The sequence below is a fragment of the Triticum urartu genome, chromosome 7 (assembly GCF_003073215.2).
Source record: "Triticum urartu cultivar G1812 chromosome 7, Tu2.1, whole genome shotgun sequence".
Lineage (NCBI taxonomy): Eukaryota > Viridiplantae > Streptophyta > Magnoliopsida > Poales > Poaceae > Triticum > Triticum urartu.
In genome coordinates this window covers 716,240,635-716,258,919 of record NC_053028.1, presented here as the reverse complement: position 1 = coordinate 716,258,919, position 18,285 = coordinate 716,240,635, and the positions used below count along the sequence as shown (strand labels likewise).

Genomic DNA, 18,285 nt, shown 5'->3' with positions numbered 1-18,285 from the left:
CATCAACCAAGACACGAGCATAGCCCGCTGGAATCGGGGCGCAATGGAAGGTTGCTTCGGGGGTAATTGTAAAAGCAACGGCATCCGCCACCTTCATGGATATGTTCTTCATTTTGAAGTGTAGCTCACAGTTAGTGTTCTTTATGATGTCATCCACAGGGTATGTATCTAGCAGTGCGTCGCCCGGGGCGGAACCAACGCTGCTTCTCAGCATGGATGGGACGGTGCTATCCAATGCTGGATGATCATCCGCTTGCCGCTACCGCTGCTGAGACCCCCTTTCATGACTAAGTGAGTCGATCTGCTGCTGCTGCTGCTGCTGCTGGAATTTGAGTGCCAAGTCCGCGTGCCTTGCTTCTAGGCCTTGAAGGCGTTCCGCGTCCTGCTTCCTCTGCTCCTCCTCCAGCTTCCTCTTCTTCTCCTCCTCCATCATCTTTCTTGCACGGGTCCTGTAGTCATCGTTCCATTCCGAAAATCCCTCATACCAGGGAATAACACCCTTGCCTCATGTTCTTCCCGGGTGTTCAGGATTTCCCAGGGCGCGCGTAAGCTCGTCGTTCTCTCTGTTGGGCGTGAACACCCCCTTTCGAGCATCTTCTATTGCGTCAAGTAACTTTTGTTCTGCTCCTTTTAGACTTGCCTTCTTCGAAACCAGGCCTGTCTTCAGGTCCAACGCCCCCCCATGCGCATAGAACCAAGTTCTGCACCTAGGGGGCCAGCTCCTAGTAACCGGAGTGACCCCTGCATCCTCCATCTCTTGCTCAGACTTATCCCACTTAGGCATTGCCACCGCGTAGCCACCTAGACCCAGCCTATGGAACTGCGTCTTTTTTGCGGCATTGGCCTTGTTTTTTCTCGACCGTTCCTTAGATAATTCTGATTCCTTGAATTTCACGAAAGCGGGCCAGTGTTCTCTTTGCTTCTCCAGTGTTCCCTTGAATTCTGGAGTCTTCCTTTCTGCAGCGAGGTAGTTGGCCCATACAGTTTTCTTGTGGGTGTTGAATGCAATTGCCATCTTCTTAAGAGCAGCGTCCTTGACTTTCTGCACATCTGCATCAGTGAAATAATCTGGTAGGGTGAAATGTTCCATCAGAGATTCCCAAAGCTTTTGTTTTCCTCTGTCGTCGACCCAAGTAACATCTAGGCGTTTAGTTTTTGGCTCTTTCCATTCTTGAATGGAGATCGGGAGTTGGTCCTTCACAAGAACTCCGCACTGACGAACGAAATTGTTCGCAATGTTCTTAGGCGTGAGGGGTTCGCCACTAGCTTTGATGGAATCGATGTTGTACTTTACACCCTTCTTCAACTTTTTGCCTGGGCCGCGCTTTGTCCTGCTGTCTGTAGAAGCAGATTTGCTCGATCCGGAGGGCTGAAAGAAGAAAGATCGATTCATTAATATATCTTCAAATAAAAAAAACATGTGATGATCACTAGATGCCTGCTTATATAAATATACCTCGCCGGTAGTCTTTGTTATTTCAAGATCAACATTGTATTCGTCATCATAATCATTGTCTGCGTCATCATAATCATAATCATAGTTCATGACTTCATCAGCTCGGTCGTCGAGATCGAATATCTTATCATCACCCTCCCCGGTATTGTTCAGATATTGGGAGCCGTCATTTGCTTCATTCAGATCATCTGGGCTGTTAGGGCTGTGTATGATCTCGAACAGGGCCTCTTCTCCCTCTCTGCCGGTATTGTCCGCCATAGCTTTTATTTAACTAATACAGAAGAACTATAAAACAATTTAGTATTCAAATTACAATGCATGGATGCAATCAATAAGGAAAAACTGAATCATATAGTACATAATATGCATCGTCTCGAATAATATATAATCTCGAATACATCATCTCAAATAATATATAATCTCGAATAAATACACCCAAAGACAAGGAACCATCACAGGATCATATCTCCGGTCATCTGCCCAAAGAACCTGCCAGGTATTGGAGAACCTGACGTCCATAGCAGCCATGTAGCGATGGACGTGCTCGTCCTCCTCCCTGACACGACGACGCACCACCTCCGGCGGGGCCGGCTCCCTCTGCACCGAATGTGGCCCACGCGAACGCCACCAAAGGAGATCAGGGTCGACGACGGGACCCGAGGCCGAGTTCCTCACCAAGCGCCGCGCCCCTCCAGGTAGCACCTCCCAGTGCCAGCCCGGCGGAGCCCAGTTCCGGACATGGGTCAGCCGGACGTCGTGGCGAACGGGTCGACGGCGAGGATGTGCGCCGGGCGTCGTCGAGAACAAATACTATATGCCCGCAAAAAGTAACATTTTTTAAATGATTGGATTGTGATAACTAAAATTCTATATGCAAATTCTAACAATTTGATATTAATCTAATTCATCTAGCTAAAACTAACTCTAAAATTTCTAACATTTCTATATATATAACTGACATTTCTAATATTTCTATAACTAAAAAACAGAAAATTTGCTAACATTTCTATAAATATTTCTATAACTAAAAAACAGAAAAATTTATAACATTTCTATATAACTAACATTTCTAATATTTCTATAACTAAAAAACAGAAAAATTGCTAACATTTCTATAACAATGTGTGTGTGTGTGTGTGTGTGTGGACATGGCGGCCGGAGCAGGAGCTCACCGGCGAGGCGCGGCGACGGGGGGCGGCGACGGGGACGGAGACGGGCGGTGACGACGGGGATGGGGACGGGGCGGCGACGACGGGGACGGGGACGGGCCGGGCGGGGACGACGGGAGGACGGGGCGGGGCGCGACGACGGGGACGATGGGGACGGGGACGGCGACGGACAGCGACGGGGGCGGCGACGAGGGGCGGCGGCGACGGGGCAGAGGAGAAAGAAGCAGAGGGAGAGATGAGAAACTGATTTTTTTGAAGTGTTTTCTTATATAGCACAACCTTTAGTACCGGTTGAAGCCACCAACCGGTACTAAAGGTCTATTTTGGCCAGGCCAAGCGGCGCGAAGCGCACACCCTTTAGTATCGGGTGGTGGCTCCAACCGGTACTAAAGCCCCCCCTTTAGTACCGGTTTGAGCCACCACCCGGTACTAAAGGGGGTGCGCTAGCGCAGGTGCGGTGCGTCATGTTTAGTCCCACCTCGCTAGCCGAGGGGCGTCCGCACTGGTTTATAAGCCCCAGTGCGGTAGCTCTCTTGAGCTCCTCTCCAAAGCAGGCCTACTGGGCCTAAATGTTCTGTGCTTGCCTGTGGGCCTACTGGGCCTTTGCGGGCCTGCATCCTGGCCCAACAACAGGTTGGGTTTCTAGTCGTATGCAGGCCGCTATGGCGTAGTAGGCGGGCTTTTTTATTTTCTTATTTTTTTGCTTTATTTATTTTTGTTTTATTTATTTTTGAGTTGTTTTTTTGTTGTATTTAGAGTTTCTTTGTGAATATTTTTGCTTTAGGTACAAAAAATTACAAACTTTCTATTAGTGCTGGTAGTTTACAAATTTTAATAGTTTACATTTTGAATTATTTGAAATTTGTGTGAATCACTAGTTTGTGAATAACTTAACTTTGAAAATAGATTTTTCAGTGATTCTTTTTTCTTATGTTTAATATTAGTGTGTTTTATCATTATATTCAATTTGGCAATGCTTAGGTTATTTAAAAAATGAAATTCCTTTGTAACGGATGAGTTTTCGTCCGAAACCCTGATACTTCGAAAGAGATTGTCCATTTTGTACACGAAGTGCATCCAGTTTTTGCGGTAACCCTCTCTACTTTTTTTCACATGCTATGTGGGTGAAATTATGATACCATGCCAACTTTCAACCTTTTCTGAGTTCATTTGAAATGCTTTTTAGTTTCAGGGTCATTTAGCTGAAAAAACCAGTAAATGCATGAAAGAATTTGTTTGCACATAAAATTTCTTCGCGTTTCAAATGCCAAAACACATAACTACCCTAACTATTACAGAGATTCCCTCCTGGGTGTGAAACACAGAAGAAAGTGATGATAGTGAAGCCGATCACATCCCAGATCTTTGGGTGTGAAACTTTTTCTTCGCGTGTCTCCCTTTGCGTCGTAGCCATGGAAAATCTTCATCATTTAACTGGATGCTCGGGTCAATATTCACTGTGAATGGAGCAATTTCATCAAACTTTTCATAATCTTCTGACATGTCTGTCTTGTCATCCACTCCCACGATGTTTCTCTTCCCAGAAAGAACTATGTGGCGCTTTGGCTCATCGTATGATGCATTCGCTTCCTTATCTTTTCTTTTTCTCGGCTTGGTAGACATATCCTTCACATAGAAAACCTGTGCCACATCATTAGCTAGGACGAATGGTTCGTCTGCATATGCAAGATTGTTGAGATCCACTGTTGTCATTCCATACTGCGAGTCTTCCGTTAAACCGCCTCGTGTCATATTGACCCATTTGCACCGAAACAAAGGGACCTTCAAACCACATCCATAGTCAAGTTCCCATATCTCCTCTATGTAACCATAATATGTTTCATTTCCCATCTTGGTTGTTGCATTAAAGCAGATACCACTGTTTTGGTTGGTGCTCTTCTTATCTTGGGCGATCGTGTAAAATGTATTACCATTTATCTCGTACCCTTTGAAAGTCATTATATTCGAAGATGGTAACTGGGATAGGAGTACAGGTCATCTTCAATAGAGGCGTCATGCATGGTATGTGTCTGCAACCAGCTGGCGAAACTCCTGGTTTGTTCACATCTAATCCAGTCATCAAACCGCTCCGGGTGTTTGGAGCGTAGAAATTTTTTGTGTTCATCCATATACGGAGCCACCAAGGCAGAATTCTGTAGAACCGTGTAGTGTGCTTCAGTGAGAGAATGTCCGTCCATACATATTTTTTGATTCCCTCCTAGCGTGCCTTTTCCATCCAGTCTGCCCTTATGCCGCGATTCAAGAACACCAATCGTCTTAAGGTCAGGAATAAAGTCAATACAAAACTCAATGACCTCCTCATTTTCATGGCCCTTGGAGATGCTTCCTTCTGGACTAGCACGGTTATGAACATATTTCTTTAAGACTCCCATGAACCTCTCAAAGGGGAACATATTGTGTAGAAATACAGGACCCAAAATGTTAATCTCTTCGCATAGGTGAACTAGGACGTGCGTCATGATGTTGAAGAAGGATGGTGGGAACACCAACTCGAAACTGACAAGAGATTGCACCAAATCATTCTCTAACCTTGGTATGATTTCTGTATCGATTACCTTCTGAGAGATTGCATTGAGGAATGCACATAGCTTCACAATGGCTAATCGAACGTTATCCGGTAATGCTACCGCCGTACTAAGCAAAATAAGATGCATAAAAGATAAACATCACATGCAATCAAAATATGTGACATGATATGGCCATCATCATCTTGTGCCTTTGATCTCCATCTCCAAAGCACCGTCATGATCTCCATTGTCACCGGCTTGACACCTTAATCTCCATCGTAGCGTCGTTGTCGTCTCGCCAACTATTGCTTCTACAACTATCGCTAATGGATAGTGATAAAGTAAAGCAATTACATGGTGATTGCATTTCATACAATAAAGAGACAACCATAAGGGTCCTGCCAATTGTCGATAACTTTTACAAAACATGATCATCTCATACAATAACTTATATCATGTCTTGACCATATCACATCACAACATGCCCTGCAAAAACAAGTTAGACGTCCTCTACTTTGTTGTTGCAAGTTTTACGTGGCTGCTACGGGCTTCTAGCAAGAACCGTTCTTACCTACGATCAAAACCACAACAATTTTTTGTCAGGTGTGCTATTTTAACCTTCAACAAGGACCGACCGTAGTCAAATTCGATTCAATTGAAGTTGGAGAGACAGACACCCACCAGTCACCTTTATGCAAAACAAGTTGCATGTTTGTCGGTGGAACCGGTCTCATGAACGTGGTCATGTAAGGTTGGTCCGGGCAGCTTCATCCAACAATACCGACAAATCAAAATAAGACGTTGGTGGTAAGCAGTATGACTATTATCGCCCACAACTCTTTGTGTTTTACTCGTGCATATCATCTACGCATAGACCTGGCTCGGATGCCACTCTTGGGGAACGTAGCATGCAATTTCAAAAAAATTCCTACGATCACGCAAGATATATCTAGGAGATGCATAGCAACGAGAGGGGGAGAGTGTGTCCGTGTACCCTCGTAGACCGAAAGTGGAAGCGTTTGACAACGCGGTTGATGTAGTCGAACTTCTTCTCGTTTCGACCGATCATGCACTGAATGTACGACACCTCCGAGTTCTGCACACGTTCAGCTCGATGACGTCCCTCGAACTCTTGATCCAGCAAAGGGTCGAGGGAGAGTTTCGTCAGCACGACGGCGTTGTGACGGTGATAGTGATGTGATCCGTGCAAAGCTTTGCTAAGCACTACGTGAATATGACCGGAGGAGTAAACTGTGGAGAGAGACGCCGCACATGGCTTGGAACAATTGTTATGTCTCCAAGGGGTACCCTGCCCACGTATATAAAGGAGGGAGATGAGGAGGCCGACCACCAGGGGCACGCCATGAGGGGGGAATCCTACTAGGACTCCAGTCCTAGTAGGATTCGCCCCTCCCTTTTATTCCTTCTCATGGAGGGGGAAAGAGGGAAGAGGAGAAGGAAAGGGGGGCGTGCCCTCTCCCTCTCCCCTAGTCCAATTCGGACTCCCTATGGGAGGGGGGCGCAGCCACCCCTTGTGGGCTGCCTCCCCTCTCCCCTATGGCCCATGTAGGCCCATTACATTCCCAGGGGGGGGGGGTTCCGGTAACCCCTCGGTGTTCCGATAAATATCCGAAACGTCCCGAAACCATTCCGGTGTCCAAATACTATCGTCCAATATATCAATCTTTACCTCTCGACTATTTCGAGACTCCTCGTCATGTCCGTGATCTCATCCGGGACTCCGAACAATCTTCGGTCACCAAAACACATAACTCATAATACAAATCGTCATTGAACGTTAAGCGTGCGGACCCTACGGGTTCGAGAACTATGTAGACATGCTCGAGACACATCTTCGATCAATAACCAACAGCAGAACCTGGATGCTCATATTGGTTCCTACATTCTACGAAGATCTTTATCGGTCAAACCTCAATAGCAACATACGTTATTCCCTTTGTCATCGGTATGTTACTTGCCCGAGATTCAATCGTCTGTATCCTCATACCTAGTTCAATATCATTACCGGCAAGTGTCTTTACTCGTTCCATAATGCATCATCCCGCAACTTACTCATTAGTCACATTGCTTGCAAGGCTTATAGTGATGTGCATTACTGAGAGGGCCCAGAGATACCTCTCCGATACTCGGAGTGACAAATCCTAATCTCGATCTGTGCCAACCCAACAAACACCTTTGGAGACACCTGTAGAGCATCTTTATAATCACCCAGGTATGTTGTGACGTTTGATAGCGCACAAGGTGTTCCTCTAGTATTCGGGAGTTGCATAATCTCGTAGTCAGAGGAATATGTATAAGTCATGAAGAAAGCAATAGCAATAAAACTTAACAATCATTATGCTAAGCTAACGGATGGGTCTTTTCCATCACATCATTCTCTTAATGATGTGATCCCGTTCATCAAATGACAACACATGTCTATGGTTAGTAAACTTAACCATCTTTGATTAACGAGCTAGTCTAGTAGAGGCTTACTAGGGACACGATGTTTTGTCTATGTATCCACACATGTATCAAGTTACCGGTTAATACAATTCTAGCATGAATAATAAACATTTATCATGATATAAGGAAATATAAAATAACAACTTTATTATTGCCTCTAGGGCATATTTCCTTCAGTGTATGTATATCATGGTATGGCCTTGGAGAATTTCGACTTAAGAGGTTACTAAATCAATGCAGGAGCTCTGTAGAAATGGAGGTATACTGTCACTATCTTTAACGATATTGAAGTTAGGTGTTCCGAAATGTCTGAAAGGATCAATTGTTATCGCTTCTTCCATTTCCAGACAAAAGGCTAAAATCTTTGTATTGTAAGTTTGTCATGAGTCTTGAATTACGTTGTTTAATTCAAGTACTACTACTGTCTATTGCCAATATTTAGTTAGTAGCTAGTTCCTGCTATAGTCATTCTCTAGTTGTTACAACTGTGTGAAGCTGAAAGTATTTATTACCTTGATGAAGTTGCCTCTGTACCGAAAAGCATGCAACTAGGGCAGATTTTGGCACTGGAGGTTAGTTCTCCTAGGGCTGACCACAGCCAGGGGGAGAAATTAATCCTTTTTTGCAGCATCTGAAAATATCATTCAATTGATATCAATTTATCACAATGATTACTGTAGGTTCTTGATTTACTGAAGATCGCATTTGGAAGGAAACAAAAACCTGCTGCCAGTTCCCATGATAAGAGTTACCCCATGGGTTCTGTGCTTATAAGTGCATTGCGTCTCGTTGATGTCTTTTCTGACGATTCAAACTTCAGATCTTCCTTCATAACTAATACTGTAAGTTTTGAAGTCGACTGCTTTTTAATACCTACCTTGACAGCGTTATATAGTCTTTTTAGCAACCACAAAACTGTTACTTTGGCATATTTTATTTTATTCATCTTTTCTGCAGATTCCCTATCAGAGAGTCCCAAGCATTCATTGGACCATCTAGCTAGCATCTGACGAGGCCACGATAGTTTGCACAAACTTGGGTACAGTCTCTTGTATTTTTGTTTTACAGTTTGCTGTGATTATGTTAATTCTTATGTTGCATATCTTTCGTGGGTTTCACAGGATCTTTGTGCCATTATGCTAAATCATTAATCCCTGGTAACTTGTTAAATGAGGAAGATGTGCACCTATTAAGGTGGGTAATGCCATTTTGACTAGTCCTTTGTGTGCCACATAGAAATAATATTTTTATATACTTTTTTTCATTCTATGCCTGATTTTATTAGTCAATATGTTGTTTGAATTTGTTGCACTCACCTGAAAGCTTCTTTGATGTTTTTTCTCTAAAGTTTTCTTTTATTATCTCTGCAGTGATTTTGCTTTTAAGTTACATCACTGGTGTAAATCGCAAGTTGGACCGGGAACATCACAGGTTTGTTTGCTTTTACTCATTGATCTCTAAGATCGTAGTAGGTAGCCACAAACAAACCAAATCCTTATGTTTAGGGACACAGTTCTCTGATTCCCAAGGGATAAATTAGGTTTCTATCTACAATGATCCTTCTAAATTTCAGTGTCCTCAAGCAAATTCACTTTCAATGATCCTTCTAAATCATAGTAGGCAACCTAGTAGTAGTAGGAGGAGGGGAAATAACATCATCGCAACTGAAGAATTGGTAGGGCCAAGTTAGCTTTCTTCTTAGTCCTCCTTCATACTCCCTCTTATATTTTGTTTAGTGATCTAAACGCTCTTATATTTCTTTACAGAGGGAGTACTTATTTATTGCTATAGCTGTTTGTAGTAATAGCCTTTTCTTTGAATTCCAGGCTGAACAATAGAAAAGCCAAGCTTGCTCGTATCCCCAAAGAAAGAGGAGTAGCCATCTACACCAGCCACTTTCACCTGGGCGACTCCTCGGAGAGCTATTATATTTGCCGCCTTCAAGGGTGATGAATGCTCTACTCAAACTCGTTGTCAGCACGTATCTCATTTTCTCATCATGTGATGTTGTAGGTGGCAAAAAGTGACATGCATTCAGAAATGAAGCAAGACTTGCAACCGGTGCAGCCAACAAGGCTGGTGTTCCAGACCCCAATATGGATAAGGATAACCCTCTCAAGGTAACTGTAGACAAATAATTTACAATACGATATATTGATCGAGGTGCTGGTGCACGCATATATAATACAAGGGAAGGCCTCTACCTTAACTATACAAAACTAGAAGGTGAGCCACAACTCCAATACACGTGCAATACAAAATATATACTCAACACCCCCCGCAGTCGAAGCGTCGCTAGAGACACATAGACTGGACCGAAACTCCTCGAAGACGGGAGTAAGCAATCCCTTAGTCATCACATCAGCAAACTGTTGCGTTGTCGGCACGTGGAGAACCCGAACACGGCCAAGGGCAACCTGCTCGTGCACGAAGTGAATATCGAGCTCAATATGCTTTGTCCGTCGATGGTGCACTGGGTTGGCGGAGAGGTAGACCGCGCTGACGTTGTCGCAGTAGACAAGAGTGGCCTTGTGAACATCACAAAGCAACTCTTGGAGCAGCCGACGTATCCAAGAGCACTCGGCCACGGCATTAGCCACGGCGCGATACTCTGCCTCAGCGCTGGAGCGGGAGACCGTGGGCTGCCGCTTCGATGACCAAGAGATCAACGAGGGCCCAAGGTAGACGCAGTAGCCTGACGTAGAGCGTCGCATGTCGGGGCAGCCAGCCCAGTCAGCATCCGAGTAGGCCACGAGGTCGGTGGAGCCGGAGGCCGTCAGGGTGAGTCCCAAGGACATGGTGCCGCGTATATAACGGAGAATACGCTTCACCAAAGTCCAGTGAGAGTCACGCGTGGCGTGCATATGGAGGCACACCTGCTGAACAGTGTATGACAGGTCGAGGCGAGTCAGCGTCAAGTACTGTAAAGCACCGACGATGAAGCGATAAAACGCTCCATCGGGCACGAGAGACCCCTCCAGAGCAGAGACCTTCGCCTTCGTGTCGATGGGGGTGGGCACCGGCTTGTAATTAAGCATACCGGCACGCTCAAGGAGCTCGTGGGCGTACTTCTGCTGATGCAGAAAGAAACCGTCAGCCTGACGGATCACCTCGATGCCGAGAAAGTAGTGCAGGGGCACCAAGTCCTTGAGGGCGAACTCATCACGAAGACGAGCAGTCAGCCGTTGAAGGAGATCGGGGGCGGACGACATGAGGATGATGTCGTCGACGTAGTGCAGCAGATATGCAGTGTCAGCTCCCTGATGATACACAAAGAGTGAGGCATCGGAGCGAGTGGACCGAAAGCCCAGAGACTGCAGGAAGGCTGCGATACGCTGGTACCAAGCCCGAGGCGCCTGCTTCAACCCGTAAAGAGAGCGGGAGAGCAAGCACACGAAGTCGGGGTGCTCGGCGTCGATGAAACCAGTAGGCTGCTCATAGAACACCTGCTCGGCGAGATGACCGTGCAAGAAGGCGTTGAAAACGTCCAACTGATGCACATGCCAAGCGCGCGAGACGGCCATCTGAAGGACGGCGTGGATCGTGCCCGGTTTCACAACCGGGGCGAAGGTGTCGGTGAAGTCCACGCCCACGCGTTGCCGAAAGCCACGAACCACCCATCGAGCCTTGTAGCGCTCAAGAGAACCGTTCGGGCGAGTCTTGTGGCGAAACACCCACTTGCCAGAGATGATGTTGGCACGAGGGGGTCGCGGAACAAGCTGCCACGTGCGATTGCGCTGTAGGGCATCGAACTCCTCCTGCATCGCAGCCAGCCAATGGGGATCCCGAAGGGCGGCACGAGCGGAGGTGAGAATGGGTGATGGCGTCGATGTCGAGGCAGCGCACGCATACTCGTCGGAGGAGTAGCGCGTGCTCGGCCGATGCACTCCTGCACGGGTGACCGGGCCGGCGAGGGCGGCGGGTGCAGCGGCAGCGGGGGCCACAGCGGCGTCGGGGGCCACAGCCACAACAGGGGCGCCCGCGACGGCGGGGGCCGCGGTGTCAGGGGCGGGGCCCGCGGCATCAGAGGCGGGGGCCACGGTGTCAGGAGCCGCGACGGTGCCAGCCGAGCCAGCCACGGAGGAGGAGATGGGCGAGGTCGAGGTCGAGCCCATCGCAGGAGTAGCGGCGCCGGCCGGAGTGGCGGGTGGGGTGCCCGCGGGCTCGACCTCAGGCGAGGGAGCCGGGGACCCGGGGGCCCGGTCGGACTCAACCTCGGGTGAGGGAGTCGAGAACCCGGGAGGGGGCAGCAGAAGGCGCCGGGCCGGGGGGCCGCCGGGGGGTGCCGCCGCGCATCGCGCCAGGTAGGGGGCGCGGGGGCTGGAGCCGAAGGAGCCGCGGCCGGAGGAACTTGAAAAAAAGGGAACACCGTCTCGACGAAGTACACATGCCTCGAGGTGTACACACGATGAGTGACAGGATCATAGCACCGGTAACCTTTGGTGTTGGGAGGGTAGCCAAGGAAGATGCATGGGACGGAGCGGGGTGCAAGCTTGTGTGGCGTGGTGGATGCGGTGCTGGGATAACAGAGACACCCAAATATGCGAAGACCATCATAGGACGATGGTGTACCGAAAAGAAGGTGGTGAGGGGCGTAGTTCCACCGGGGACGACACAGACGAATGTTGACTAAGAGAGAGGCGGTGGCGAGGGCATCGGGCTAGAACCGAGCGGGCACATTAGCGTGAAAGAGCAACGTGCGAACACAGTCATTAAGAGTGTGTAGAATGCGCTCGGTGCGACCGTTCTGCTGTGAAGTGTAGGGGCATGTCAGACGGGAGGTGATTCCGTGAGAGGTGAGAAGTGAGCGAAGAGCGACGTTATCAAACTCTTTTTCGTTATCATTTTGGAGTGCAAGTATGGGGCGACCGAACTGAGTGGTGATGTAGGAATAAAAGGTGGTGAGTGTGGTTAAAGCATCGGATTTATGACGAAGAGTAAAAGTCCACACATAATGAGAGTAATCATCTAAAATCACCAAATAGTATAGATAGCCCGTGTTACTCACAACGGGGGAAGTCCAAACATCACTATGAATCAACTGAAACGGAAAAGTGGAAACTGAAGTAGACGCACTAAAGGGAAGACGCACGTCCTTTCCCAAATGACAAGCCTCACAAGTATGCTCGTCGAGCTTATTACATGAGAAAGAAAAACTTCTAAGAATCTGACGCAAAACGGCGGGGTTGGGGTGGCCCAAGCGAGCATGCCAAAGGTCGACGCCGGTGGAGAGAGTGACGGGTGTGGAAGTGGAGGCGCCGGTGTGCACGGGTTAAAGCTCGTCAGGGCTATCACATCGGTGAAGCACCATCCGGGTACGGCGTCCTTCACAGAAAAACCAACACCGTCAAATTCAATAGTAAGAAGATTCTCACGAGTAAGACAACGAACAGAGACTAAGCTAGTGACTAAATCAGGTGAAACAAGAACGTTAGACATAGTGATAGGTGTGGAACTAGAAGGAAAACTAGTGCTACCGACATGGTTGATGGGTAAAGAGGAACCGTTGCCAACGGTGATTCGAGTGGGAGTGTGAACGGGAGTGGAGGAGGAAAGGTTACCGGGATGAGCTGTCATGTGCGCAGTAGCACCCGAGTCCATGTACCAGTTGCCTCCACCGCCATAGTTGCTCGGCGACGGCGCCGGGTGTAGGACGGCCAGGAGGACTGGGTCCCACGGTGCATGTGCCGCCGGCGGCAGTTGGCCTCCATAGGGCGGCACTTGGGCGGGCGTGCCGTAGCCACCGAGGGGTGGCGGCGCGAGCGGGGCACCGTAGGGCTGGTAGGGGGCGCCGACGAACGCCTGGTGGCCCGCTGGACGGGGGCTAAGGAGACCCATTGCAGGAGCCCGCGGGACGGGCATGTGATAGGCGTGGACGCCGCCCGTCCATGGGTTCTGCCCGGCGGCCCATGGTGGAGGCGGCTGCTGGAAGTGGGGCACCCCCTGTGCCCTGCGCCTGCTGCTGCTGCGGCTGCTGCTGGCGGTGGCCCCCGCCACCCCGCCGGTTGCGCCGGCCCCCGCCACCTTGCGGCTGCTGGGGAGGCACTGGGGGCGCGGGCGGCAGCGGGTAGTAGCCGGCGGGTGCCGGCGGCGCGGACTGGCGGGGGGCGGCCGGAGGAGCAGGGCCGCCGTGGGTGGTACCGGCGGCGAGAGCGGTGTGCTGGACCCGCTGCTTCAGCTTCATCATCTGGCGCTCCTCAAGTTTGAGGTACGCGACGACGCGCTGGAAAGTGGGTTGCGGCAACAGGGTGAGGTTGGAAGCCGCGTTGCCGAAGTCCTCATTAAGCCCGGCGGTGAGGGTGCTTAGCATGAGGTCGTCAGAGACCTTAGCGCCGATGTCACGAAGCTCATCGGCGAGCATCTTGAGCCTCATGCAGTACTCGTCGATGATGGAGTTGCCCTGGTGACAGCTGAAGAACTCCTGCTGCAAGAATACAAGGCGCTGGAGTTTGTTGTCGGTAAAGAGCGCGTTGATCTTGACCCACACGGTGCATTCAGAAATGAAGCAAGACTTGCAACCGGTGCAGCCAACAAGGGCTGGTGTTCCAGACCCCAATATGGATAATGATAACCCTCTCAAGGTAACATTGTTAACAATTTTTTTTGAACCGGGCGTTACCCCTTTCCATTGCAAACAACGGAAATACAACCAGTTCCGAATACAGAGTCAGGGGGAGGGAAAGAGGTAAGGCGAGTTCAAGCATTACCAGGAAACCCACTGCCACTCAGGTCGCCGTCGACCCGAGTGCTGTGGGACGAAAACCTGGCAACACCTACAGTTAACAGAGAGCTAAGTCCCACGACATCCAGAGAGGGTAACAAGCCAACACACCAAAAGTATCCACGAAAACAAAAGAGAGAGGAAACTGCTACGAGGAAGATGGCCCTCCAGGCAGGACTCCATCGCCGCGCCCTTGAAGCAGAAAACCTCCACCACGATCTTTCACGCTCCTCCAATTGGCTGGGTATTGGCTCCGCAAAGTCTCATTAGTTGCATCGTGCTGGTCCTGATCATCTCGGCGCCTGAGCGAAGCTTGTCAGCGTCATCGCCCTTCTGCAGTCCTATCCAGTACAAAAGAAAAGAGCATATAGAGAACACAATTTCAAAGGGAGACTTAATTTGCTTTTTCTCAAAGGTAGCCTTATTGCGAGCAACCCAGATCGCCCAGCAGGTGGCAGCAAGACCAACAGTATAAAACTTGTCTCCTCCTGAAAGAAAGGAATAGCACCAAGCAAAGAATTGCCAATAGTTATCAGGGCACTTATCAGTACCAATGGCCACCCCAATAGATCGCCACACCACCCTAGCGACCGAACAAGTAAAGAATAAGTGTTGTGAAGTCTCAATCTCGTTACAGAATGAACAAACAGGGTTCCCAGACCAATTCCTGTGACGCATCACCTGTCTAGTCAGCACCGCATATTGCGAAAGTTGCCACATAAATTTTTTAATCTTGAGTGGGATTTTGGCCTTCCAAATCCATTTATAATGGCACCCACTGAGGGGTTTCTCCAGCAACTTATAAACAGATTTGGTACTAAAGTTACCATTCTGGTTCAGACTCCAAACCACTCGATCCTCCTTGTCAGTTAAGGGAATTTTATTAACCGTATCCAAAACAGCCCCCCATTGCTCAGACAGCATAGGAGTAAGCCTTCTTCTAAAGAAGGAAGCACTATCTACATTCAGCACTTGTTTGATAGTACATTCAGGGATGTTGCAAATGTCAAAGAGTTGAGGGTAACTCTCCTTAAACGGAAGCAGTCCGTTAATGGAGTCACTCCACACCCTGGCACATTGACTTGGGGACGTATTTGATCCCAATCCAAAACATGCAAGAGTTTATGGCAATGCCTCCCATGCATGAAACAGGAGGGAAATAATGCCAAGGGTAATAAGACTCCAAGAAACCGCACGGAGAGGAAAACTCTGCCACCACCGTGCCATGTTGAGTACGGTCGAACCGGCGAGGAAATCTTGGGGGCAGGGGTGGGGACTGGGGGGTGGTGTGGATTTATCGATGGAGACTGTCGACCGGGCGAAGAGCAGCGTTGAGGATAGGATCAAGAAAAACCTGCATGCGGTATGAAACTGAAGAGTCGCTGCAGAAAAGAGTGGAGTTCGTGGAAGACCTTCCGTACGTTGGGGTTAAATCCCGCCCAACTTCCAAGTGGTGGTGTGGAGCTGGGCTGAAGAAGCGTCGCAGCCCAGGCTACCAGGTGAGATATTGGTTTCCGCTACCTCATCTTAAGTAAAGTGATGCGCTCTAACATTCTCCTGATTGCCACCTTATCATTTTTCAGTTTCAGCCACAAGACCCACAAGATTCACAACAAGATGAAGAAGAAGAGAGAAGGATCTTCGAAAGCCTGCGGTTCAAGAGTAAAGATGTTCTGCAGCTAAGGAAGGACTTCATCATTTCTTCAGCTAAGGAAGGCTTGAGCAGTGGGTTGAAAAGGTTGCTCCAACTTATTGACGGGTTGCTTGAGCCTTCCTCATAAGTAAAGAGTGTCAGTCTCTTCTCCTACTCGAGCCTTATCATGTTTAGTTTCAGGATCTGCAGAGAAGGCTGCTAAAGAATTACTCATGTACTATCAATCTCTGGCAGTATTCAACTTTCTGACTATCATCCTCTCTGACTATCCCACCATGGATGGCCTTTTACATGAAGAATTTACACTTACAATTCATCTTTTGCCTCCCAATTCGGTGTGCCTTGGTTGAATTTCAGCAAATAAAATTTCACTCACCCCATCCACCCCTTGAAATTTGAGTCCAACCTTGACCATAATTTTTTCTAACATAAATATGAAGCATGTGCCACAAAAAAATATAGCTACAGACATTGGAGTGTTCTATTTTTTTACAATAAAATATATAGCCTCTGCTTTCAACTAAGGAAATTGCGCCAACAATTTTTTTACAATATATTAACATTTTTCTAAATATATCACTAACATATTTTTGAAGCATGTAAATATTTCTTAAAATGTCACATACATTTTTTTGAATGGTACAAAATATTTTTTAACTACGAACCTTTTCTACAGTGTAGAAACATTTTCCAAAATATCACAAATATATATTTTTAAACGTGTGAACATTAAACAAAAATCATACATACTATATGAATGTTAGAACTATTTTTCTAAAATATACAACATTTTGTAAATTGCATGTACATTTTGAAAATGTAATAATTTTTTAAAATGGCTTGTATTCATTTGTTAAATTTGAACTAAAACCATGATACTTATTATGGATCGAAGGGAGTATTCTTTTTAATGCTATTAACATTTATGAAAAGTTACGTCAACATTTTTTATAATAACATTAACATTTACGAATTTGGGATGAGCGTTTTTATTTTTTAAAGTAAATTAAGTTTTTGAATATATGTATTTAAAACATTTCAAGAATGTATAACAAAGCTAAAAGGAAAAAGAAAAGAATGAAGAAAGCAAAGAAGAATCAGGGAAGAAACTACTTGGGCTGGCCCAATAAGTAGCAACGGGAGGGCGGGTTCATGCTAGACCAGGTTCGGTCTCGCTGCGGGTGATATACATGGCTCAGCCCTCCCGTTGTGCTTCCCTTTTTTTGGTTTTCAAACTTTTCGGTTTTTCCGGGAAAAAAGTTCATCCAAATCTATTATGATAGGATATAATTTCGAAGATCTCGACACGAGAGATCCCATGACGAAACGATTAATGATTTGGATACACGGTTTTAAAGAATTTATAAAAACCAAATCTGTGAAATAAACACAAACTTTCAAGTTGCGACCAGTGGCACATATGAAGTGTGCCAGTTGTCATCACCAGAGAAGGTGGGGATGACCTTCGCAAAGGTTGTAAGGGGTACCCTTGCTAACTAGTGATTTCGGCAATATCTAGATGTTCCTGTCCAAGGCATGCAATCTATTTGAAAAAACGTTCTTGTTTCCAAAACAAGTTCAAATTTTGAAAAATGTTCGCACATTGAAGAAATCTTCTTGCTTTTAAAAGAAATCATTTTTTAAATGCTCCTGTTTTCAAGAAATGTTTATGCTTTAAAACATTCTTACCTAAGTGGTTGGTGGCTATAGCGTCCCGTGTCAAAACTGATGGTCGCAGGTTCGAGTCCAAGTATATCATTTTTTGTTGTTAATTTTCTCATATATGTGTACTACTGTAGTAGGGTTTCGCTGTGGTTGACTTTTCCCGCCAATAAAAATCTATGAGGGTGTTTTCTGTAAAAATACATCAGGTCCAACACCATCACTCACTGACATGTGGGATCATACACGTGCATATGTCCGCATGCGCGTACTATGACCGTATCTGCATGCTTGAGTCAAGTTAGATGACCACAAAACCGTATTTTCTAAGTTGTAGTAGCAAACTAAACATACGACGCAAGTTTTATAACTCCCAGTGATATTACCTCAAAAATCAAGATAGGCCACCAACAGATACAACAAAAGACATCTCGGTTCTAAGGTAGGAACCCACGCTGGACATGAACAAACGAGGGTTCAACATCTATATCTGTTTACAGCACCGCGGAACGCTATAAGCACAAAGAGGAACGGCCTGAGATAGCAACCACCTTGCTTCAAAATCCTGTCCAGAACATAGGAAGAACATAAGTACAACAAGATCACAACATTGATTTTGATTTTGACGC

At 47.1% G+C, this 18,285-nt stretch overlaps 1 protein-coding gene across 1 annotated transcript; it reads right to left on the bottom strand.

Annotated features, from left to right (window-relative positions):
* Window positions 1-330: 330 nt before the first annotated feature.
* LOC125525695 lies at window positions 331-1,721 on the bottom strand. The gene is made up of 2 exons (XM_048690694.1): window positions 1,457-1,721; window positions 331-1,369 (listed from the first exon to the last, which is right to left on the bottom strand). The coding sequence occupies exons 1-2, from the start codon at window positions 1,712-1,714 to the stop codon at window positions 506-508; spliced, it is 1,122 nt and encodes a 373-aa protein (XP_048546651.1). The 5' UTR covers window positions 1,715-1,721; the 3' UTR covers window positions 331-505.
* Between the last annotated feature and the right edge of the window lie 16,564 nt (window positions 1,722-18,285).

What these genes read in the sequence shown, in the direction of transcription:
- LOC125525695 (XM_048690694.1), bottom strand. Translation starts at nt 1,714, where the DNA reads ATGGCGGACAATACCGGCAGAGAGGGAGAAGAGGCCCTGTTCGAGATC. An exon ending in TAACAAAGACTACCGGCGAG is followed by an intron (nt 1,370 to 1,456) that starts GTATATTTATAT and finishes TTCTTCTTTCAG; the next exon opens with CCCTCCGGATCGAGCAAATC.